Source organism: Pomacea canaliculata, linkage group LG7, assembly GCF_003073045.1.
Source record: "Pomacea canaliculata isolate SZHN2017 linkage group LG7, ASM307304v1, whole genome shotgun sequence".
NCBI lineage: Eukaryota > Metazoa > Mollusca > Gastropoda > Architaenioglossa > Ampullariidae > Pomacea > Pomacea canaliculata.
Genome location: NC_037596.1, coordinates 15,883,817 through 15,910,686, shown reverse-complemented (window position 1 = coordinate 15,910,686; position 26,870 = coordinate 15,883,817). Strand labels below are relative to the sequence as shown.

The following is a 26,870-nucleotide window of genomic DNA, read 5'->3' as shown; positions in this document are numbered from 1 at the left end:
GGTGACGAGAACATTGACGACTGTAGACGATGGGCCACTTGTAACTGTCTGTCCAGCGTTTCCTTGTGTAGTGTTTTAAAACGTTTCCTCATCTTCTGAAAGAAATATTTTAAAGATAAATTTTGAGAGGAATGATCATTGACACATGTTTTTTATTATTATTATCGGAACAAGTTGGACCAAATAAAACATCTTATAACATCTTCAACAAAGGATGAATAAAACTAACTTTGTTTAACGTCAAAGAAAATTCTTATAATATTTGTTAGATGGTGTTGTTTGCTGTGGTCCTTCAGTTCCGAGCTCTGAGCATTTGAAGCTCTGATCCTAAAGCGGAAATCACACAGGATCAAAACTACACCAACTTCCTCTTACATGCAAGAGTTATTGTAACAATTCTGTATTTTAGCAGATGCCTGTAACTGAACTTCTTCACGAGTAGTAACTTTTCCAGCAGATGCATCGAAAACAATCTTACAGACTACCAGAAGGCGTCTGAGAAAAAATATAAAAGAAGCAAATGATGTTGACCTCGCTTAGTGCATGTCGATGTCTAAAGTCAAAACCGTGTCTCTCCAATGAAAGATATGTATTCTTCCAGACTTGCTTAGATAGTATCTTGCTCTAAGATTTACCCAGTAAAAACAACAGAAAAAGTACTAATCTGGACCTTTCAGCTATCTTTAATATTGTGTGATGTCAGGTAAGTCAGTTTAAGAGTAAAATATTGTGTGTGAAAGGGAAAGTAACATATTCAGTAAGATGAGCAATGGAGTGAAACATAATAAGTAGATGTATTAGTGACCACCTGTAAATTTGGCCCCTGTTACAGTGAGATAACTTCTTCAAAGACACGTGTAAACTAGTCTTGTTTATTGCTGAACAAAAACAAAAAGAGTATACTTACCGTCCAGACAAGAAAAGATGCACATTGCCATTGCTTTCACAAATATTTTAGGTCCTCTTCGCTAGAAGCTATTGTCTGCAAATGTAAGCTGTGATACATACAAGCGTCCACACACACACATATACACTAAACTACTCCACACCACACTACATGACATCAAGTGTAGATGTCTTCCTGAACAGGAAATCGCGCAGAACTGAAACTGTGCAGATGACTTTCTCCAGGGTAAAATGGGATAACAGAGAAACATACTTGAAAATTTTTCTTCTGTTGACTTCCTCCAAACGTGTTTTCATAAACTTGAAGGTATTGGGCAGGATGGGGTTAAATTGAGCAAAGTACATTAACACCACACATTTTGGTTTCAATATTTGAACTTTACCCAAACACTAACATTTCCTTGCTGTACGTAAAATTTTATTGAAAAGTAGAAACAATCAGCATAACCAATGCGGTTACATCGTTCAGTCGCTTTTTGTGTGATGTCAACTTATCTCTGAGTTTGTTTTATGTGTGTGTATATATATATCAAAAGAGATATCGAAGACAGAAAGGGAGAGGTATTGTGTGTTTCAGGTTGAGCCGGCAATAAAAGTTTATGATGACAAAGTCGTCCTTGAAAACGTGATATATATAATATGTGTGCAACAGAAAAAAAGAGATAGAGGAAACAAAGAGGGAAAATATGAGGAATGGTGTATAAAAGCAATGCTAAACTGTCAGCCGGAATAATAATGTTTATCATAAGCATCTTAATCTTTGTGTGAGTACACCCAACAGTGTTTTGATCTTCTTTATGTCCGGAGTTTGTCTCACAGAAACTGCGATGCTGGAGCTAATGATGGCCAGTTGATGGTTTTGGTGGTGGCAATGGTTTGTTGGTTAGAATTGTTGCTAGCGGTACTGGCTCTGGTACTGGTGTTGTTGCTAGGGACGACGCTGGTGCTTGTGCTAAGGCCGGTTGTGCTGGAAGCTTTGGTGCTACTGGTGCTGAAGCTGATGTTGGTGGCGCTGATGTCAACGCTTCTGTTAGTAGCAATGACAGCGCTGGTTCTCCTGATTTTGTTACTGTTAGTGGTGCTACCGGTGCTGGTGTTGGTGAAACTGTTGTTGGTATGGGTGCAGCTTCTGGAGTTGGTTCTGGCGATAGTATTGCTGTTACGGGTGGTGTTACCGGAACTGGTGCTGGCGATACTGCTACTAATAGGGGTGGTGCTTCTGGTTCTGGCTCTTGCGACTCTGTTGTTGATACGGGTGCAGCGTCCGAAGTTGCTTCTGAAGACAGTATTGCAGACAGGGGAGGTGTTACTGGAACTGGTGCTGGCGAGATTGTTGCTGATACGGATGGTGCTGCTGGAGTTAGTTCTAGCGACACTGCTGCTGATAGGGGTGGTGTTACTGGAACTGTTGCTTGCGATGGAGGTGCTGATGCCGTAGGTAAAAACACCGACACGATGGCGATGTAATTGTAAAAACGAGCATCATTTTCGGTTGGAAAAATAAATAATTCAAAATGTTGATATAGAAGTATAAAGTGATTTCAAGCGTCCAGACGTTACCGTACACACATACAGAATGTTCCCTGAACAATTTTCTGACAAGCAACCAACTTGAGTTCTTCATCGCTGATAAAAGGTGTGAACATTTACTCCCTTTCAATATAAAAATTAAAACGAGGGAGGGGGAACAATTCAGATAAGGAAGTGACAATCATTAACTCATCCCAACTTAGTTACCACTTAGGTTACTCAGTGGTTTATAAATAAGTATTTGAAGTGGATGTTGTGTTCATGGTTATTCCTGATGTATAATATTTTTAACATTCTTGTTCATTCAGTCAGTCAAACTTCAAGATATTTCTATCTGTAATAAGAAAGTCCTACCATATGTTGTCATCCGATCATGCTGAAGTGGTTTCACCAAGAACCTGATGACTAAGTAGGATGAAATCATGACAGTAGCTACAGCGAAGATGCTGATAATGAGAATGGTGACAGTAGACAATGTTGATTTTGCATCGTCTTTCATCGTGCCGCTTGCCAATTCAGTTTTGTTCTCCACTAAACAAAATTTCAAAATAAAGTTTTGGTTGGAAAAGGAACGATTAGTCATGGGCACAAATCTTTAATTGCGTTAGTAAATTGGGCTCTATGCAATGTGGAGATATATATATATAGTAGCTTTTGAAACATCTTGGCATTAAAGTAGAAAGTACTGTAAAGAAATAAAAATTATAGGAACAAATAAAATACAAATGCTCCAATAGAGACCAAGAGAGAGAGAGAGAGAGAAAGAAGAAGTGAGTAAAAGTTTTGTAAACTTGTTTGCAAAATTAAAATAGACTATTCTCTAGCATTTAACGTGCATGACTTTCTTAAAGCAATTTTCAAAAGAAATTCTACTCTCATAGAAGGCTAAGCTACTTCTTCTCTAAATCCAGAAGTAATATGCACCTTACTTACGTACAGGGATAACAAAAGATAGTTCACTGTAGGGATACAAATGCATGCCAGGGAAAAAAAGCAGAATATGTTTAAATCTTTGTTATATGATTACATACCTTCAACGTTAATATGCAACATCTTGAACACTTCAGGTTGTGCATTCCACAGTTTAAAAGTCCATGTTCCAGAATCTTCCTTGGTAACGATCTTGTGGAGAATGTAGCTGCCGAAAGGCTCCCACAGACACCGACACATCTCTGCCGAGCTCGTGCAGTTCTCGCGAGACTGTCTGATGATACATTTGGTGTCAAAGGTCTCCACACCTCCACGTTGATGCATAACGTGTACGACGATGTTGTGGCTGTCGTTTACCTCGTCAGTGAAGGAGAAGCGGAACTCAAGCAGTTCGTTGACAGAGAGGGTTAGGTTCTGATGACCTCCCTTCTGACCTAACATCTGCGTGGATCTTGAAGCTAAAAGAAAAATAAGTGCTGTCAATAATAATTTTTATAATAAGACAAACCAATGTCACAGTTACGTCTCTCCTAGGATTCAAAATGCTATAAAAAAACACTATAACCATGGGTCATAGTCATATCAAAGAAATTTGTTTTATATTTACGTATATTTATTTATTATAAAAGAAAATTGCAAAAAATAAATGACTTACTTGTGACAACGAAACATGTATTCATCAACAACACTAGAGAAAAATGGAATCTGCTCGAAGTCATCATTTTTACTGTAAGGCTAACTGTTCTGAGGTACGCATGAACATTTAACTTCAGTCCGTCGATGAATGATTTCTTGTTTGAGGGGATGAGTGTTTAAAAATCGTTAGAGCAAAAGCACAGCATTAAAGAATAAACACTACTTGAAGGATTTAGTCACAACTATTTACTTCCTTCTTATTACTAATATTCTCACATCCTGGTTTCCTAGAAGAAATAAATCCTACGGGAGTAAAGATACGATTCTTAGATGTTTGTTAGTATCAAGACTGTTTGTGACAACTGAAATATTTTGTGGATTATGTTAGGTATCGTTGTACCCTAATCCTTCAATCTTAAATGGTATATTGCAAGTGAAGTGGAAAGTTTTGCTGAAACGATAGAGTATTTCTATATATTCCCGTCAAAACATTTTGTGCTCAACAACATTGAGGTCTAAGGACAGCTTTCTGACAGTTCAGTAACTGCTGATATTTTGCTTTCAATGGTCTAAATAAGAGCCGTCCTTCGCAAGTGTCCACTTTCAACATTAGTTTTAATGTCGAGAAAATGGCATCAGAGATCGAAGATAATATTATGCAATTTTTAAAATAGGTACAACAAAGAAGAGGAAGGGCAAAAACGAAAGAAATTTTTTGGTGGAGAATTCTTTTATTCTAAAATCGTAAACCTTCCGTCACGAGTACGCAGCATGGCCTTCTCCAAGAAGAGTTTTAGACATTATTATCAGCAAACTGTTTTACATACGGAATTTTAAGTTCAAACGATGAACAATGTATCTATCATCATTCAGTCAAGAAATCAGTTTACTCGCCTTTCATTTTAAGGATTATATCTGTTTCTGTGTGCTAACGACTTATCCCTCGGTGTAAGAGGATTTGTTGCTAAAGGCGGAGATATCTAAGCTGTGGTTGTGTGGAGGTCTGTAAGGTGGTGTGTCTCTGCTTTATTATTCTATTATTGTAACAATGTGAACCGTGAAATGATATTACAGTTTCCATTTTACTGGTCTCTTAATACAAAAGGGACTTGCGAGCGAAATGACAGCATGAAATAAATTACACGAAAAGCTACACGGGATCGTCTGCTCTGAGTCGTTTTCTTACAAAGTTTTAAGCTGCAATCTTCACGACTAAATCCTAACTCTCGGCTGCCACTAAGACAAAGAAACTTATTGCAAATGCTATCACCGATGTTTCAGGAAATCTTCTTAGACTATTAGTGCACATGGAGATGTAGGAGATGTAGTAATACATCATTGCAACGGGATACCTGCTAAAGTAGGGATATTATTTTATTCCTTCTTCCATAGAACTGCTGGATGCTGCTCCTACTCACCTATCATCGCATCTGTGGCAACGACGGGATTCCCTCCGTAAGCCAAACCACTGTATACATCCTTCCTTCCCCTCTTCCCTATTTTAAATATCCAAAAACTTTGTGAATATTTGTGAGTACATTCAACTGGTTTTGTGCAAGACTCAAGATCTCAACCTTTATATATAAATAAATATTTATTTTCCATTAAAACATTAAACATATCACAGGTTTCTAGAGCTCAGTCATGGTCTTTATCATAAACATATGTAATTGATGCATTAACTATCAGGCCCAGCGTTGGCCTAATCAGTTTTTTTTCCAAGAACTGTATGTTTAGGAAAAACATTAAATCAAATTTTAGTTAGTAAATTTAGTGCTATGTGCATAAATATTTTAAGACATCCTTGTCCTTTCCGAACATTTTAAAATGATGACGAGGAAGAAGAGGACAAGGAAGACCACGATGATGATGATAGAAAGTTAATTAATATTTTTGGTAGAATATTGACGACACTGCGACAAGATGAAAAAAGTAAGTAGTATTTTTTTAATAGCTGGATAATAACGAATTGCTCATGGTGAAAGCAGGAAGATGTTTCAGTGAGCATAGCTATCTTTAATATTTTAAGGCAGCAAACAATATATTGCAGGCGGTAGAACAGACTTTGGGCTGTAATTTTACAAAACACCAATCTACTAACTCTGAAACAAAAATCACACAAGATACTTCCTAAACCGGTCATTGCAAAACTTATTCTTTGGAAGCAAAATTTTTAATCGTGATGCAAGTGATAGAGATAACTAATAATTGTATTAGAAACAGAAAGTATTTATTTTAAATAAAAGTTATTTAAAATGTCATATGTAGGTAAATCAAGCAAGAGTGTACTCACCATCAGTTGCACGTCGACAAAGTTATCACGGATGTTGTAAATATTCTTTCCATGATGCAATAGCTTGTAGATAGAGGTGAGGCAGTCGTACATAATCGCACGCGCCCACACTACACCAGTAAACTTGGATTTCCAAATCGGAAAATTCACAGGATTGAAACTTCGGCAAGAGTTTCTTGAGGGTAGAAAATTCTCGTTCGATAGCTTCTTTCAGGATGTCCATTGGCCAATCGTTTGTTCGTTAACGTGGCAATGTCAGTCAGAAAACCCATACGGGGTGTGGAATAGGGTAAGTCCATTAATAATAAACATTTTGTTTTGTGGTCTTGAACTCCACGCAAACCATAAAACCTGTATAACATCCCTTTGTAGAATGTAACTGTTGCTTGAAAGAAAGTGTCGTCTAAACCTGTGTGTGAGTGTGGAGCAAGCATTCAAGGTTTTATTAATCAGAACAAAGCTGCTGCCATTGCAAACTAAACGGAAAGAGAGAAAGGAATGAAAAGAGAGAGAAAAGGAATGTATCCTTGCAATAATGAAATGTCTTTAGTCTTTGCGCTTCTGTTATAGCAGCTGTGTTCAAATGAGAGAACACATGAACAAATACCCAAGCACACCATCTCACACACAGTCCCACTATGGGAGGAGAAAATGTAAGAGGGAATAAAATTTTGACAAATATGGAGAGGCAGCTCATTCGAGGTAAGAAGACAAGACAGAAAAGGAACGTCGAACAAACGTAAAATGTCGGGTCCAAGAAACACAAAGCCTGAGAAAGTTGTTAAGAAAATAAAGCTGTTTGTAAATAGAAAGTGAGGTGGATAAAAAGGTAAGTGGATGAAAAACTTCAAAGACATTTATAACAGGGGCTATTTACTTTGTATTCAATGCGTTACGAAACCTGAAATAGCGGAGTATAGAAAGAGTAGTGAGATAAGTTCTATTTTAATTAGAAGTGTTTTCAAGATGCTAAAGGATCGACGCAGTAAAGCCACTTGATTTTGATACAAAGTTCTTTGTAGCATAAACTTTAAAGTTCACATTTTATATTTATTTAGAGGCATTGATTGGAGAGAAATCTGATTTTAGCATGGGACATATAGATATGTATTAGGTAGATATGATGGTAGATAAAAACGAAAGCAGAAGATAGGCTAGTAGACAAAAAAGACAAAAGACAGAAATATATAGACAGGCTAGTGGTCAGGTAAGACAGGAGACAGAATCAGATATAGAAAAGTTTGTGATCAGATTTGATAAGAGCCAAAGACCTAGATACAGGTAGGCTATAGGACAGACAGGAGACAGAGACCAAGACAAAAGGAAAAACCATAGAAAAACAGGTGGACAAAACTGCATAAGCAATCAAGTAGGCATGGTCAGAAAGATAAACAGAAATCCACAGCAACTCACCATTTACACGTATGGTGATGTCGACACTGGCATCGTTAAAAATTGTGAACTGCCAACGCCCGCTGTCGGCCTGTGAAAACACCATCCTGAGTTTGTACTCAAAAGTTCCGGAAGTGAAATTTCCACACAGGCATGGACCTTTTATTTGGCAGTCAAGCGGCCATTCATTTCTGTGTATTATTCGACATTTCCTGTAGTATGTCATGTTAGGCCCTTGCTGATGCTGAACTATGATCGTTATCCGTCCTCCCAGGGTGGTGGTGGAGTTTTCCATGAAGAAATCAATGTCCGACAACACACCTTCTTCCACAATCAGACTGCGGTCATCGCCTTGACCTTTGAAACTGAAGTAGTTTTCTAAGACAAGAAATGCCTTACATTAGACACATCTTTGATGCTTAAAATTAAAAAAATGAAACTCGTTTTTAAGATCGTAAAATGTGTCTCAGTATTCGCATTTAAAGAGCAAACAAACAAGAAAGAGGAAGTAAAAGGAGTAAAGAGTATTAAGAGAGAATCAGAACTTGAATAAGCCGGTAGTTTCCTCATCTCAAGAAGCACATTTGATTGTGCGCCTTCCCGTTTGTCTCTTTAACTTGTTCATTTAAAAATTAAACAGTGGTAAAACTTGTTCTGCTACACGATCAGAAAGTTCTAGAGATAAAAGCTGTTAACTAGGAGTAAAAGTTAAAAGTTCTCAAAACGTTGTGACCATGAGGGCAGCAAACTTAAAAGGATTGTAGTGTCCAAGGAGCAGCTTGCAGTAGATGGGTCTTATCCCCTTTTTTTTATTTTTGTCCTCAGTAACCAAAGTACTCTTTTCATCTTGATTGACATTGCAGACTGGTTTCTTTAGAAGTCTAATTCTCTATAGACATTGATCCCAACTCTCAAAATTCTTGGTTGGCTTTTATGAAGATGGGTTTGTTAAAATAACGCCAGTCTCAACTGCAAAGTTAACTTTATGAACCCATTGAGACCGATATAAGATATGGAAGTAACCAATACTACTCATGAAATTAGTCTGAGAAGAAAAAGTACCTAGCTCTGCCATAGCCACCCAGATAGCCCCTTGCTACACCACGTGAACATGCCCTCGACGTTTTATTCATCTGAGTATGCTATAAATAATAATGTGAGGACTAATGTTAATACTAACAAGAACACCTACCTGCAACAACGTAAAATAAACTCATTGACATCGCCATCGTAAACAGAAAAAGAGGAGAGCTGCCTACACAAACCCCACAAGAAGACATCTTCATCCAGCCCGCGTGCGAGTGACATATGATCAGGGTGGACTTTAATTAATACGCGTGCAAAGATGGCGCTCATAGTATTTCCTCGTTAAGCGAAACTAATTTGGTCTTTTGGTTTCGTTTTTCGTTAGGCTACAGAAATGAAAACGCTAGAGAACAAAAACAAATTTTTGCTAAATAATAAATACAAGTCATCATAACTTATATCTTCCTTAATGTTACCCCTTTTCTCAAGTTATTTCCTTCTCTCCTTTTGTGGTAGTCCGACTACAATGTGTGTGTGTGTGTTAGTATGAAGATTATTTGTGGAATATTTTTTATGACAGCTGCTGGTGTTGATGGTGCAGATGTTGATGCCGATTTTTGCATTGACTATAAAATCACACACAGTATGTTAGAGTATCTGGATCACTTGTGGGATGTTTTAACAGTTTCTATGCTGCTGATGATGTTGACGCCCTCTGTGTTTACAATGTTGAAATGTCTTGATTTTCTGGATGGTGCTCAATGTGTTTGTGTATATAATCTACTACTTTGTTTATAATTCAATAGCGAGAGTTTTCGCCATCGATTCCGCATCTCGGGGAGGTGAGTGCATCTAAAACTTGGCTATAATTACAGTAAACTTTAGTAATTGTGTGACTCAGTGACTGTCCACAATAGACCATTTCATATTATAATTAATGTTCATAACCGCCTGCGTCTCTGTGTCTCATTGAGAGGGACGAAAGCAAATACTGAATTAAAATCTTAATACAATATTCGAATGAAAAAAAAACGTGTTTAAGAAGAATAAATTTCTTTTACATCAACAAAAAACGCAAGCCAGAATATTTAGGCTCAGAACAAATAAAACTTTATTGAAAAAGACCAACCTCCAAGGACAAGAATTTCTCCTGACCACGGACTTGTCAGTTACTTTGTGATGTAAAATAAACAACATTTTGCTACATAAGAGAAAAAAAACCCAATGAATTTGTATAAACCACGGTAGCTACACTCTTTCGACATCAGGAACCTTTACGGGAAACAGTCATGTGACCAAAGCAGGTCTGGTCCTACATTGCCAACCGGCACAAATTTTCTCTCTCTCTCTCCCAAAAAAAAAAAAAAAAAAAAAAAACTTGGGTGAAACTTTCAGATAATAGAAGACAAAGAGAAGTGAGATTCAGAAGGTAATACAGAGAGGGAGAATAGACCGTTAAAGAGAAATGTAGGAGATGTAGCAACAACAAACAGAAAAAATACTGAGACAAGGAACAGAGAAAAAAAAATGACTTAGAAATCGTAGTAGTAGAAAGGCATTTAAAGGAAGAGATAGACACACGCGGTTACTTAAATGGATGATTGTAATAAAGAGAGAGTATGATGGCGAAAATTCCGAAATGAAAAGACCCCAAAATTAGGATGGAAGAACAAACATGCTTTTTAGACATTCCACAGTCCGCTCGAGGGCAACCAAATTTCGTCTGCTGTAGTAGCTTACAGATCCTCTGTGTGTTTGTGTGTGTGTTCCTCTGTGTGTGTGTGTGTTTTCCTCTACGTGTGTGTGTTTTCTTTCTCTGGGGTTCGAAGTCCATACAGAGGCCTTTACTTCTTTGCTGTACAGAGTGACCAGTGATATCAACCAGCGTACAATGGGAGGCTACTGCGCTCGTGTCACTAAGACAACCGAGTTTTCGCCTCGACAGGCTGAATTAATTTATTTTCCGATGATTAATGGTAGAAAAATATGTCTATATATATATGTCTGCCGAGTAGCGCTCTGAGCGCGCACCGTTTTCGCTGGTTCAGTTTTGAAAGTAGAACTAAATAGGTCTACATCAGGTCATGGCTATAGGTCGGTCGTCTGGGGGGAAGTTTTCTGTTTTATAATGAGGCTACCTATTGACAGTTGTTCTTTCTTTTTCTCCACAGGATTTTTGAATGAGTTTTTTTGTGTGTGCACGTTTTTGACAGTGTTATCATCTTGTCGCCCTAGCAATCTTTTTTCATCCAACCGCCTTACATTCTTCGTGTGATCTATTCAACCTTGTCCTGGTTCTCGTTTCTTCAACTTCACCACCTCTTCTTCTTCGCCGTTCCGCTGCTACGTGGGTGGAGTCTCAACCTGTCTACCTGTCATCCTCCTTTCATTTCTTCGTTCCATCGCCTTCGTCGTCCGGTCCTGCGTCGTGTGGTCAGCGGTGCAGCGTGGACTGTGGACCAGCAAAAGGTCCCGGCACACATCGGACAGACAGTCGCATTGTGATCAGCGTGAGAGAGTCGGGTAAGAGAATAGAAAGTGAAGGAGACAGTGTCAACAGAGTGCAAAGTGTCTACACCTAACGTCACGCCTGAAGGCCTAAGGGGCAAGAACTCTTACAATACCGTTCTGCAGTGTGTGCTGGTGTTTGTTGTTTTTGTTTCGTTAATATTTTCACTGCTATCGTCCTTTATTATTATTTTTTTCCTTTTCTGCGTGGAGTAGTTCCAGGTTTTCTAGGGTGTGTGTGTGCGTGTACATATAAATGTATTTCTTCAATTATTTTTTCTCTTTTGTTCTCATTTTTATCTACATTTTATTAAACTTATTATTTGTACCGTTCATTTCGTCTTTGTTGTGGTCTGCGTTCATCAAGGGTTTGATAAGTCCGTCCTGTGGCTGCGCGAGTGTGTGTGTGTCGTGTCGGCTGTGTGAGTGTTGTGAGCGTGCGTCCGACGACACTGGGGGCGATCCGCGAGATAGGCAATGAAATCTTATTTAACTGTAAAATATTTAATGACCAACAAACATTTTTTTCTAATTTATTATTTACAACCCTCAAAACACTTGTAAATTCCAGTCTGTATTAACTTCAACAAAGTAAAACGACCCTCAACAGATTAGCTCCATGGCAAACTAGATAAAATGAAAACACGTGTATGTGTATGGGTGGGCCGACGGGTGTAAGATATTGTGTATTGGGATCAATGGAAGTGTTTTAATATGTATGGTATTCCTTTGACGAGAAAAAATAATAAAGAACATAGAATCTATGTGAAAGGCAGTGAGAGAGAGAACAAAAGCATATTTATTCTATGTTTACATATGTTAATATACTTTAATTTACTTGACTGTATACACAGGTATACACGATAAGCTGAAAGAAGGAACGAATGAGTGGATCATGAAAAGAATTAGTTTTTTTCCTTTATTTTCTATTGTTGTTGTGCTGCTGTGTCACGACGCCGCTAGTGCCTCTCGTCTTTCACTCTCTCCAACACACCAGCGGGTCGGACAATTGCGCGTTCTTTCTCTCAGAAAAAAAAAAGACCTGTCCGAGTCTGCCCTTGTTTACTAAACAAAAACTCAAAAGAACGAATCCTGACTAAAATAAATACAGTCACTAACACAACGGCTTTTTCTTTGACTATCACTCAATCTGTTACTCACTCACGAGGTACATTGTCTTGCCAAAGGCTCTCTTCTTACTCACTCCGTCTTCCCTCCGCTCTCTAACCTCCTTCTTCCACTCGCCAACGTTCTTCATCTTCTATTTACTCTCTAGCGTCCTTCTTCTTCTGTCCTCTCTCTAAAGTCCTAACCTCTCTTCTGCTTCCTAGCTTCTTCCTAACGTTACGTCATTTTGACGTCACTATTTTTTGACGTCATTTGTCACGTTCCATTTAGACAACGTCCATCATTCACTCCCTTTCATCCACACACGCGCCCAGTCCTAGCACTGTGACTAGATCCATGACCTGCTGTTGTGGTTTTTATTAGCTGTCATAAGCCAACCAGTGAAAAATAAATACTGTTTGTAAAGATATGAATGTGTGTCAACGTGATACACCATAATTTTAACAGCAGTGATGCTTTTATTAGCTCACCTGACAACATCATTTAAGAAACCCTCCACAGCTACCACACCTTTCTTTACTATCAGTTGAAAGCCCACATGCAGCCGACATTGATCTGACGGCAGGTAGCGACAGTAAACCACTCACTCAGTCGACTGCATGCCAACCGCCATTGTCCTCCACATGCTGAGAACATTAACTGCAGCAAGAGCAAAGTTTTGTTGGAAGCTGCGCCCAGACTGACTGTCTTTGTGGGAGGTAGGATAGAATGTGTCAGTCTCATGAGGAGCGAAGGTTTCTGGGAGGAGTGTGAACAAACAAGATTTGAGTAAAGTAATGGGGGAGGTGTCTTCAAAGACTCGGCGGAATAGAGTTGAGATCTTGTAGTGTATTGTAGCTTTAACTGCTAGCCAATGAAGATAGTGAAGAAGTGGTCTGACATGTTCACATTTGCGAGTCCGGACAAGGAGACGAGCAGCTGATTTCTACACTTTCTAAAGCTTATCAATGATGAACTGTGGACAACCAGCAAGAAGAGACTTGCAGTGGTCTAGTTGAGACAGGACGAATGGACAGATGGGAACTTTGGTAGTTGAGATAGACAGTGTATGAATAATGGAGCTGATCTTCCGTTGTTTATAATATGCACCATGAGAGGTGTGAGGAACATGTTTATCAAGAGACACGTCAGCAGACATTATCTAACCTATGTCACGTGCATCGGCATCGCCTATCGAACAGAGACACAGTAAGGGTAACCTTTTGTTCTTCTCTTTGGACAAAAAGTAAAAGCTTGCTTTTTGTCGTTTAGTTTTCACTTGTTGTGGATCATCGATTGTGTCATGTCAGAAATACGATCTTAGATGCTCTCAGTACCAGTGTGTGCGTGAGAAAGAAAACATCTGGAGAAATTGCAACGGGGTTCTGGCAAAATAAGAGACTAATCCAGTTTGTAATTGCACGACATCACATTTAATTTTGAATTCTGTTTATTTATATGATGAAAAGTCTGTCTCGTGCTATTTTTAATGCAGCGTTCGTCGAACATCTACTGAATTAAATTGTGACAGCTGATGTCTACGTATTCGAATAGTCTAGCTAGAGTAGACATATATTCGTGTATATAAGAAAATAAAATTGTAGACATGACAATGATTACGGAGAAAGAAAGAGACAGAGAACAAGTAACGTTACAGGTTGACTTTCAAGTTATTCTTTCTTCAAATTGATTGTGTTTGTGTGTGTGTGGATTGTTTAGACACGTTTCGTTTCACATTGATGACTTCAGCACAGTACCAGGAAAATCATTTCGAAGTTGATCATATTCCTAGAAATAGACCCTAGATTGTTAAAAATAGAATAAAATGAAAGTATTTTGAACAACACCTTTATTTCGGTCGTCTGCCCTTTAACTGTATTGAATAAAATCAGCAGCATCACTTTCAGGGAATAGAATTCCCACACACATTCCAACACATTCCGGCTTCAGTCCGCAGGCAAGAACATCATGCGGTACATCAGGCTGCCTGTCTCTGTAGCAAATGTAGGGTTCAGTCTCTGTACAAGAGATAATGTCTGCAACATTCAATACACAGCAGGCAGCCACATCAACATCTGCATCTTCCCCACTGTTACTGCCGACTGTGAGCACAAAGAAACTCCTCGCTTTTGTGAGTTTTATTAGGTGGGAGAGAGGGTATGACAATGCAACTTAAAGGCTCACTTTCCTTAAAGAAAAAAAATAAGGAAAATAAAATTCTTATTTCTAGGGTGGGTGTGACGATGAAACGTAAAGATTTTATCCCCGTAAAGATAAATTTAAGACAAATAAAAATGTATATTCCCTGCATCTTAAATTATTTTATTTTTCCACTTTACTCAAGTTATTGTAAAAAATAATTATTTAATTAAATTAATAAAGGTGGATGTTGAATCAAAATATCCTGGCAGATTACTGTTTCCTTAAATAACTTAAAAGTAAAAATTGGATTGACTTCTGTTTTCGTAAAAAAAGTCTTCTTTTCCTTACAAGAGAAAAATACCTATTTTTGGTATAGCTTCTCCAAAACTATTTATTGTAACAGCCTTATGGAGAAGGAAGATTATTTTTAAAAGCGGATTTTAAAAAGAAGGGATTTAAAATTATTCCGAAATGATGGAACATTTTTTTTAAGTAGTAAATATATTTCTTTGATAGTTCTTCACTTTCCATATAAGCTGTGTTGCTGAGGTCTAGGGTCGCCATGTTTTCTCTGCTTTTCCGTGTGTCTTCTGCTCAGAATGTTTTTAAATCAGCGAACGGCTGGTCAGTAAGAAGAAAATAATGTAGAGAATTTTATGTTTACTTTGTACATGTGTGTTTACAACTCAGTGTTAAAGACGTGGTATTTACGTTCTTTCAAGCTGAAGTGGTAAATCATACTAAAAGTTTTGTAATATTATTAACATGTACAGGTTGTTACTTTGATCAGCAATGGATATTTCACTAGTCTAGTATTATTGGCTGATGACCGGTATGTTAGGAACAGTACTTACTGTCATGTACCGATGTTCAAGTTATGGTTAGTAAGCGCGAAGAGTTATCCTCTCTTTTCTAATTTTCATTTTTATGACTGCAGATCACGATCTAATGATTGATTGACAAATTGTATTTATACAGACTCACATTTTAAAGATCACACCATTTAAAATAATTTTACCCTTAACATAGGAAAATTGTGAAGAAAGAAATAGTGATTTTAAAACAAAATGCGGTTAAAGTGAGTAACAGATTTTGAGAAAAATGTCTGAAATATAAGCTAAGAAAGCTTACCGTAGATATTACAATGTTTGAAAATTTATCTTCTAACATTACCTTCCGGGGAAGCTCGTTTAGGGAGTTTGCTTCATCTCAGTATGTGCTGAACATGTTTCATCGATATCTCTGTGTCGTTCTGTCGCCTGTTTTGTTGTTTGTAGGACTGTCAACAAACACAATTACCATCCTCACTCTTCGCAAAATAATAATGAAAGCGGTAAGAAAAGAAAAGCCAGTATTAATGTATTTTGTTTTATTGGCGGTAAACGATTCCGTTGCTTTAATGGTTTTTTTGACACCTGATTGGCTGGAGGTTTCCTACGGAGTCAGCCTGTGGTCACGTCTCACGTGTAAACTTGTAGACTGGCTATGTGAAGTAACGGTAGGTCTGTCGTCCTGGTTCTTCGTTGCCTTGACAACACACCACACGTTTTCTCTCATCGTTACGAACATTTCCAATACAATGAATAACATGTTTCCAGTAATAATATTTGTAATTACGGTTTTCCTCTTGCTTATAAACAGTCATCGTTTGACAGGGACAGAATCAGTCGGTAATTCATGTGTGATCTACAATGACTTCAATTACGTAGTTTTTTTGAATGGTCCGTGGACTGTAATGGTGCAAATACTTTATCTTGTTATACCGTGTATTCTGGTGTTTGGTAACAGTGTTATGTTAATAAGACATAAACGTGCGATAGACGAGGCTGCCAGAAGGACAACATCTGATGTAGTCACTGGAACCTCATCGACATCCATCACGGTTACCCTGATTGCTTTGTCTCTAGTGTTTATAGCGGTTACCCTGCCATACTGTTCTATCTTTATTGCATTATACTTTCTAAATAATAATATTATCTTTTCTCATTTTTGTCGCCTCGGCTTATTTCTTATACAGATTTTCTACTCATTCAAATTTATTTTGTATTGTCTAACATATCCAAACTTTAGACAAATGGTGTATGCTATGTTTAGATGTTGTATATGTAGATACATTTTAAAATCTACCCACTTTTGTAAAAGAAAATGTTCAGTCTGTAGAATAGGAAACTAAGAATATACAATTTACTTTGTATTAATTTTAGTGTAAGCTACCCTGAACAATCTTTTTCAAAATGGTCTGTTTCCTTTTTGTTAGTTTTTATCTTTTTCTTTGTTTTTTTATGACAAAAAGTACACATGTAGAGGTCTGAATGATAGGGAACATTTTATTATGAGTGTAATGGAAAACAGTAATCATTTGACCAAACGTTATCAAAGTTTATGATGCTGCTTACTGTTTTTTTCTAAATTGTAGAAGTAAACAAAGAACTTCATTTAGAGTCCAGTCTTTTTACACAGTGTACTGATAATTACCGTACAGAAACTTGTGGAATCTTTGAATCTACTTTTTTGTATAAATGTTTTCGGTGGTTGTGTAAAGATATTTTATAAGTGGATAAAAGTATTTTGTACCTCTATGAACATATTTTGTCGTGGTGTAAAAGTATTATCTGTGTGTAGCAAGTAAGGTTTGACTGTATAAACAAGAGGAAGTGATCGGTACGACAGGAAAAGACGATCCTTAAAGAGAAATCAGACGAGGGTGTACTAGAATGGGTGAGTACTTCTGTTCAAAGTTAATATGTGTTTCCAAGTTGAAGAAAGAAGAGCACAGTGAAAACTAGAAAACGCTGGATAAACTCACACCACGAGAACCATGCAGCACATAGGTAAATACAACTGTAAACATCAGTTTAAGCTGCTTACTTTTTTTTTAATATTTTTTTTTATTTTTATTATTCGTTCAGTTTTTAGGAGGCCATCTCGCCCACATCAACATCAAAAATAATAACAATCATCCCTATACCTCATACAGTGCACATGTCATACAGGTCTTACATGTGTACTGTACATTTTCTAGATACCATTTGGTTCACATCAACCTCTTATATTGTATGTTACATGCAAATTAGCAGTGGATTGCTGTACATGATCAACCTTTTAGTTGTATTTGGTTTTTAGTTAAATAATAAACAGTATAATGACATTCAATGCTAACTAATTATATGTACACTGTCATGATGTCCTCATTTTCAGACATTCTGTTATATAGAGGGCTACATTAATAGCTACTTTACCCTTAAGGTTCTTACACAACAGGTGAATCTTAAAGGATGAGGGGAATTTATGGTAAAAGAGTGGGATATATCTGTTATGTAGAGTTGTATATTTAGGGCATATTAACAGAAAATGGTATCGGTCTTCCACACTTTGACTATCACATTGCTTGCACTCAGGTTTGTTGCTAGTTTGGTGACGAGTATTTCCATTAAGGGGTAAACAATTACTTCTCAACAAACACAGGACCTGTCTATGTTCACGTCGTAATATCTGGTCTATATATGTTGCTCTAAGTAAATCTGGCTGGTAATCACAGTAATCTGAAGAAGAAGAAGAAGAAGATACTGAATCATGCCATTTTTGGAGAGAGCAATCCTTGAATCTTTCTTTTATAGTGGTGATGAATAAGGGGAGATTACCAACTGTCTGCCATTCCCATACATATCCAAAACCATAGCTACATAGTAAAATTCTAACTTGGGAGGCCCAGTTGGTTCTGCCTGCCTTATCTTGTAAATATAACATGTTGTAACATTGTTTTGGGTACCTGTGTTCTGGCAACGTTAATATTCTGCACCAGTATTGAATAACTCTTATATATGAATCAGACACAAGAGGAAGCCTTCCACATTCACTCAAGGCTATATCATTTTTAACATCCTACCTACATTTAACTTAATTTACAAAGTTTTATTTGAACTTTCTCTATATCATTGTATTGCTTCCAATCCCCAAATCTCAGATCCATATAAAAGGATAGGTTTTATTTTTTGTGTCAAATATTTTAAAGATTATGTCTGTTGGAAGGCTCTTTAGTCTGAAAATACATCTTCTTGACTCCTGCAAAGGCTTTTAATGCCTTTCCAGATAAACTATCAGTACATTTGACCCATTTAAGTGTAGACGTGAATGTAATCCCAAATAATATAGCTGGGTTCTACAATAATCTTCTTTCCAGCATAGTACCATTTTTCGCAATCTTTAATAAATCCACCATTTTTAAAAACTATTACTTTTGTTTTGTCCATATGGACTGTAAGTCCCCATTTGTTACAAAATGTTTCAAGATAACATATTTGACGTTGAAGGTTAACAGGGGAATCAGCAACAATAGCAATGTCATCAGCATACATCAAAAGGGAGATCCCAGTGGATCTGCCAGGACATCAATACCACGTGCACCACATAATGTTAGGTCTGACCAAAGCTCAGATAGAAATATAGAAAACAGTAAAGGGCTTAGTACACATCCTTGTTTGACACCGGATATACAATCAAGTAGTCAGTTATTTGAGATCCAACCTTAACAGCCGCTTTCACATTTTTATACATACTATGTAGTGTTTGAAACATTCTTCCATGGACACCCTTTTTTAACAGGATGTATAACAGTTTAGATCTGTCAATACTGTCGAATGCTCTCGAAAAATCTACAAAAAGGGTGTAAAAGCGTCCACCTTGTTTTGTCAAATATTTCTGAATCAGTGACTGAAGGCAGAAAATATTATCTGTTGTACTGTAACCTTTACGAAAACCTGCTTGAGCTTCTGGGATAAGTTCATTTTCTTCACAGAATTGGGTCAGTCTTTTGTTAATAATGCAGCTGTACAGTTTGCTAATAATATTTAAAAGTGAAATCCCTCTAAAGTTATTTACTTTACCTTTATCACCTTTCTTGTGTAAAGGAAAGATTATTGCTTTGGACCAACTTTCCGGATATGTACCACTTGTGAACACTTTATTGAAGAGGGGATGTAGAAATTTTTTAGGAGGATGTTATCTGCAATCTTAAATAGGTCAGAAGGTAATCCCATCAGGTCCAGGTGCTTTGCTTTTTTTTTGGCAACGGATAACTTCAAGTATTTCCGAGTGAGAAATTTCCTCTTCTATTTTGAGTTTGCGCTAAAATGTAAACATTGCTCTCAGTCCTTTATTATGGACATGTACTGAACTTTCAACCTGTATGTCAAAATCAGTATCACATGATGTTTGTGTTATATTTAGGAGGTCTCTAAAGTAGTCATACCATGCCTGAGGAGCTATTTATTGCGATTATTATATGCATTTGTTGTAAGAGCTTTCACTTTCTGCAGAATGTTCTAGTATTGGGGTCATTACATGCAGTATTCAGATCCCTGATTATACGCTCGTCATATTTTTCTTTTTTTGTTTTACATAGGCTTTTGAATGTTTTCTTGAGGTTTAAATATTTTTGTAGGTCTAATTGTGTATTGCTCTTCCTAAATGTTCTTAATTGCTTGCGTTTCACTTTTTTTGTACGTGCACATTCTGCATCCCACCATTGTGGCTGGGTCCGATGTTTTTGTGCAGTGTGCTTTGATTTCATGTGGGAAGCTGCTTTCTGAAGAAAATCTACAAAACAAGAGGACCCGTCTTCAACACTTTATTTAGAGCGACTAAAAACGTTGAAAGTTCTATCTCTACTTTTGTTTTCAGATATTCAGTGTATTGTGGCTTCATGTTGGTCTTGCCATATATACCTAACCTCATCTTCTAAGTGAATTGTGGTATTTATTGTATCACTACCTTGGGTATCTGAATCTTTTAGCAATGTAATGACAATAGGGAAATGGTCTGACTCATCCCTATTGTCCACATGCATTTCTGAGATCAAGTCAAATATGGAGCTTGAACAAATGAAATAATCCACAACACTTTTGCCCCTATTAGCTACACATGTAATTTCTCCTTGTTCATCCCCGGTTGATCTACCGTTAACAATAAAAATATCAAATTCTTTGCAGAGCTTTATAAGTTCCTGACCAAATTTATTTATGTTAAGATCTTTGGATGAACGTGGGGGGGGGGTGTTCAAATGTTTCAAACAGAATTTTAAGGTCTTTTAGGGGGTGTACATGTCTATCACTGTCATCATAGTCAGCATCACTAAGTTCCGCTGTGCGGGCATTAAAGTCACCGCATAACAACCATGGTAAGTTCGGATGGTCACTAGCTAATTGATTCATATGTTGACCTAAATTTTCTATCCCGTTACTGTTGTCATCCCCATAGATTACTGATCTTTCTGGTGCTACGTATACACAGGCAACAATAATATCCTCCCAGCTGTTCAAAACAGACTTACCTATTTTAAGGAAAATAAAATCCTCTGCCAGCTTAAGGAGTATAATATCTGAGGACACAGTTTTATGAATACAAACAGCTACACCACCCTTGAGTCTCTGTTCGCGTGAAGATAAGTATACAACATAGTCTGAGAAGGCATCTTCTATCTCACTCAGCTGACATGACCAGGTCTCCAATAAAGCAAAAATTTTAAATTTTCTGCAGAACTCTCTGAAGGATGGTACCCCCAGTTTGCACTTCAGTCCTTGAATATTCCAAGACATCATCTTGATATCGTCCACTGAGAGTCCCTCGATATTATCTGATAGGGATTCTAATGAACTGTAGTAGGCCGGGCCATCCTGTCACTTTTTCCTTGTTGGTGCTTACTTTTTAGGATGAATCTTACTGGAACCTTATGAGAAATTTGATAGCAACCCTTACTGATCAAGGAAAGAAAAAGAAAACAAAACATGAAGCAACTTATAAAGGTGTAATTCTGAGTAGCTTATAGAAACAACACATCATGTTATTTATAATTTATCTTTTAAATCATTTCATAGGTTTTTTCCCAACTCGGTCGATTGGAAAGAAAAATATTTAGGTATATTTTTTAATTTTATTATGTTTATCTATATATCACGTTAAATAACATTACTAACTGTTGTGTGAGTGTACGTTATTATAATATACAGAGGGGGTACACTATATTTAGCCTTTCTTTAGAATGAGCTGTCAGTCCGGTGCATTCCCTGATGTTGTTATACGGCCGACCACACCCTAGAATTGATTACTCTGATAGATTTTGTGACACTGTTTACAATTTACATTGTTACTGCGATGGCTTGTAGATGGGAAGTGCATGGTATGTGTGGTAAGCATTCTCACAAACACTCATGTATCAATCCACAGTCTGGTGTAGTATTTCTGGTTTTTAGTAGAAACGTGAACACTGGCTACGGGTTGCAAGGGAAACAGTACAAAACTCACATGTCCATCACACAGTTTACCACGCGGCTAACTAGCCCCCACCCTTGTTGTTCCCTCGAAAGTGTTGCTCTGCCTGTTGTCAGTCCAACTCCATCTGCGAAGCCGGCCAGAGAGCGACGACTGCTCTCCCTGGAGACACAAAGTCGAGTCTTGTCCTAGTCTAGGGACACACTTGATGTCTACGACGACTGCAATGCACGCACAGACGGACGGGCACCACCTTGTGTGCGTGAAAAGATTGGAGTGTTGGGAACCCCGCAGACGTTCTTCTTTCTTAAGACCCGGTCTCAAGGTACAAGTGAAGCTGGCCTTAGAGAAAGCCAAGAAGTTTCCCTGTGGGTCTCCGTTCCTTATTGTCACTTTGAACATTCGCAACAAGACATATACGGAGGAATGCCATTGGTCACTCACTCACCAACCAGTAAAGAAGCCAACATAGACAAGAGGATGACAACGCTACTGAAGCTACGTCACCGTGTAGTGGTTGGCGGACCAGTGTGGGAGCCCCCGAGCTGTAACTGTCTTTATCTTCGTCATTGACGCCTCTTCCAGTCGGCTGGTCACGCTTGGCTGCTGTAACCACTTAGGGTTGTCTCATAATCATAAGACCTCTGCGCTCCTACCCCATACAACACTGGCGCATAATCCCTACTTTTCTTGCCTAAATGACTTCAAACTTATCAACAAGCCACCATAGACACTAAGGAGCGATTGTTACTTCCCTAGTCAGGTTACCCCCTGGGTACACCCCTACACCTTGTTTTAACCACTCACGCACAGCTTTAAATTTATTTACGAGTGTGTCTGCTAGTGTATGTTGTGGATGTGTGTTTGTAGGCTTGTATTTATATGAGTTTATGTTTTAGTGTGAGTCTTGGTTTTTTCTTGTGTGTGTGTGTGTGTAAGGGAGAAATAAAGGTTGTAATACACGCTACTCTGTATGTGTGTGTCTGCGCGTGTTGTCTATGTTGTAATTTGTACATGTGTATTGATCTGTTTGCATATGCATTGTATGTGCAGTGGTATCTACGTGTGTACACATGTGTTGTACTTGCATTTTGGTACGTGTGCGAGTGTGTACTATATGTGTGCTAGTGTGACTCACCCATTGTGCTGACACTCCATTATACACACAAATAATTATCGCAGGAGGTGAGCAAGGCGTGGAGGGTACCACCTTAACAGTTGGAACAAGAGAAAGAATATGGCAAACACAGGAACTAACGCCAGCTTCTCTTATCCGGACGACTACATGATCTTTCAATCAGACACCAGCGACTGGGGTTTGACATTTGATATGACTGACTTCTGGATCCGAGGAACACTTCCGTTACCTCTTTACATCATCGGCACGTTCGGCAACGTCATCAGTATCGTGGTTCTGTCTCGTGTGAGATCAGACTTCCGCTCGTCTCACCTGTGCTTTAGAGTTTTGGGGTTTTCCGATTTCCTTATAATAAACTTTGCTTTGCTAAATATAACTATAAATAACATTTTTGCGATTTCATTTGAGAATGTGAACGACATTTGCTGTAAGCTGTTCGCCTGGATATCGTACATCCTCAGAGGGATGTCGTACTGGATGCCAGTGCTGCTGACAATGGAGAGAGCTGTCGCCGTCCTCTGGCCTCATCGTGTTGGTGTATTGTTTACATACAGGCGGACAAAACTGATTATTCTTTTAATGACAGTGTTTTTTGCTTTGTTTAATTCTCACATGATATATGGATTTAAGTTGCGATCTGTTCTGTTTTATTTTAAGTCTTACAATCAAACACTAATTTTCTGCGTAGCCTACTCTAAGAGCTATAATATTTTTAACAAAAACTGGTCTCTAGTAGAATCAACAGTTTTCTGCTATGTACCATTGAGTCTCATTGTCATTGGTAATGTTGTGCTTGTAAACACAGTGGTGAGGTCAGCACGCTCCGCGGTGTCCAACCTGTTGACGGGCGACGTGTCTCGAGATGAACGAAGGCGGAAACTTCAATCTTTGTCTTTAGTCCGGACAGTACTTGTTGTCTCTGTAGCTTTCTTCTGCTTTCTTTTTCCAGAATCTGTATTTCGTGCTTTATCTGGTTATTTAGATGATAAAATAATTGCGGATAACAATTATATATACGTGAGCCGCTTGTGTTTTTTGATTGTACAACATCTTTTATTTATACATTCAGTGGTAAATCCGTACATTTACATTCTTACTGGACGGAAATTTAGACAAGAATGCTCAAAGCTCCTTGGTTCTTTTTATTAGCTACAAAATTTTAATAATTACAACAATACTTAAATTTGTAGCAGAAATTTGAGAGGGCTAAAGATGACGATGCGTTACACCACAGGGTTTGACATTCGCATTTGTTTTCAACACACAGCGAAAACCAATCATTTGTTTACAGCGTTAAGGTTTACACAGTCATTGCAGAAGATTTTTTATATTTTACCAAAATTTAAGCTTTTAACGAGAAGGAATCAGCATTTAATAACCGCTTAACACAATCTTTAAAATATCTTTAACAATCAACTACTTTCAACCTCTAGTCATTTTATAAAAGGTTCATAACAAGAAAACAACAATAAACATGACACTGATCTAGGTCCCGGTCTGTTATAACAGATAATTAAGTGGCTCGGATAGTTCTTTGCCTAGTTTTTACTTCTAACAGTGAACATGTTTGGTTTAAAACGAGTTAGCCTTATAAGTGCTGACCACGGACGTGTATAGGTAGATTGGTGTTAGTTTGCCGAGACCAGGCTTAGCATCTTGCGAAGTTCTTTGCTGTTAGTCTCGTCGAGTGTAAATAATAAATGTGATTAAACCGGAAACTGAGTACACACCTCCCTTGTTTTAGCAAATAAAAAAGTCTTCAAGTAATACATAACTGGACTATGAAAGTCGTGCGAGCTTCTCACGGGGGGAGGAGAGCGGCTGTAAACACAGGTGTACTGACTCGACCCTGGGACAAATTAAGATGACTTCAGTAAAATGTGGATTATTGGCTAAGTACAATTTTTAACTTTACTGACACTACAACAGCTATCGTCTAACTCAGCTTGAAAAATTTTGGTTTTCCATGTTTACCATGAAGCAAGGGCAAGCAATGTTAAGTGTCTGACAGCCACATTGAATTTTTAAGGACACATTTTTACCAGATTCCCGTTACATCAATCAACAAGAAAAAGAATTTAAGGTGAAAGCGTATTCGAACTTAATAATTTATCATTGATTTAAAGCGGTTGACGACGACTGTTGGTTCCTACGGTTAAAATGCCATTAAAATAAACAATTCCAATGAAACGTGTTAATGTTGAGTATCTTCAACTGCTTGACTATAAGTTAAAACAGTTGTGTAAACCAACATAACATGGTGTAGTCACTGTGCATACAGGTCTAGTATTGATTGTATTAATGTTTATATTTATGTATATTAAATATTAAGGATATATGCGAGTTACACATCAGCTTGTCTTTCTGATCTAGTCATAGAGATAACACGTTAAGGTATTATATCTATCATCACCAATTACAATAAAATGTTTATATGGTGGACATTTAAATAGCTCTTGATATTTTATTGTATTTTTTTAAAATGAAAGTCGTTGATTTGTTTCTATAATTTTTATGAATTATGAAAAACATTGTGTTATATTTTTTGTTTTGTTTGCAAAGTGACATTTTATCTTCTGGCATGCTGACATGTACTTACCTGTTATTTATTTGGCACAGGGCATCGAACTGATGGCGATGACATTTCGATGTGAATAATTAATAATAGAATTAACAAAGATATTTATTACAACGGGATTGAATACATGATGCGTACTTAGGCGTACGTTAATGAACATGTTACTCTATAATATGTTGCTTCATCCCAGACATTATGGTAGAGGTTTAAGGGTGAGTGTACAGAAAATTTATACGACAGTGTTTACTTTTTCTAACCCTCTCTTTCTCACTCGATACACGTGGTATGATAAACACAATATACGTCAAGTATACGTCGCGTTTACGTCAAGATGTACATTTGAAGGACTTACTACTCGCAAGTGTACTTGGTAGTTTAGTAAAATGCAAGAGGCCAGTCCTGCCAATAAAAGTCCCAGGTGTAAAATGCAGTCGTGGCTCCTGTAAACACAACAAGCTGCACCTTATCGGAAGCTGTAGGCATAAACATAACAAGCTCTAGGTATAAATCATAAATCAAGAAGCTGTGGGCATGAACCATAAATAGAACAAACTGTAGGTATAAACCATAAACAACATTGTTTTCGGGTCTCTCTCCGCACATGCAAACAAGAAGACAACTCGCACTCAAAACACACACAAACACAGATACACAACTTTCACCTGATCCCCCGTTACAAGTTAATCCTGAGAGGATCAAATAATGAACGAATCTTTATTAACGCGGATAACAGGACAATGAAAAATATGCTTTTTACGTCTACCCACTGGGCTAATTAGTAAAAATAAAACATTACATTAATTGGAATAAAGGTAATAAAAGCAGAGAAAAATATAGTGGTTGGTATCGGCATTGTCGCCGTACTCTGCCCTCATACTGATCCCTTCACTTGCAATTCTTTCGTTTGAGAAGCTGCAAATGCGCACAAAAAATGCAATAGATAAAGAGATGCTCCGAATGGACACGATACAAAGACAGCAATTACTAGCAAAAGAGTCGCTGGAAGGTAAAGAAAAGTCCGTTCTGCCAAAGGCTTTAACGATTCTGTGCACAAATGTCAGTAAAGATATCCCCCCCCCCAAAAAAAAAAAAAAAAAAAAACAAACAAAAAAAACGTTTTATTCCCTGTAAAGAACGCGATTCCAGTAGTTCTCAGCAGGTAAAATATCGACTTCGTCTTTCCCAGCGGACTGTGATTGATTTGAACAGACAAGAGGACAATGTTCGTACTACACTTGTATTTTGTCTGCCAGCGCCATCGCCATCTGGCTTTCGCAGTCGGGTTTGGGAGCTTACACTATACTTAGGAAAATATAGATATAAAGCTTATATAGTACTTTTCTGCTATTTTTTCGCTGATAGAGTAAAATATTGTCTTGCAAGAAATACAGTATATTTCTCCAAACTCTGACTATTGT

At 37.6% G+C, this 26,870-nt stretch overlaps 1 protein-coding gene across 2 annotated transcripts; it reads right to left on the bottom strand.

The window, feature by feature from the left end:
• Positions 1–1,250: 1,250 nt before the first annotated feature.
• On the bottom strand, positions 1,251–4,391 carry LOC112568662 (calphotin-like). 2 transcript variants are annotated; one of them, XM_025246069.1, is made up of 4 exons: positions 4,022–4,391; positions 3,468–3,824; positions 2,791–2,967; positions 1,251–2,338 (listed from the first exon to the last, which is right to left on the bottom strand). In XM_025246069.1, the coding sequence occupies exons 1-4, from the start codon at positions 4,086–4,088 to the stop codon at positions 1,743–1,745; spliced, it is 1,197 nt and encodes a 398-aa protein (XP_025101854.1). In that variant the 5' UTR covers positions 4,089–4,391; the 3' UTR covers positions 1,251–1,742. The 2 variants fall into 2 exon arrangements, with proteins under 2 accessions (XP_025101854.1, XP_025101855.1); XM_025246070.1 differs by having other exon boundaries at positions 1,251–2,332.
• Positions 4,392–26,870: the final 22,479 nt, after the last annotated feature.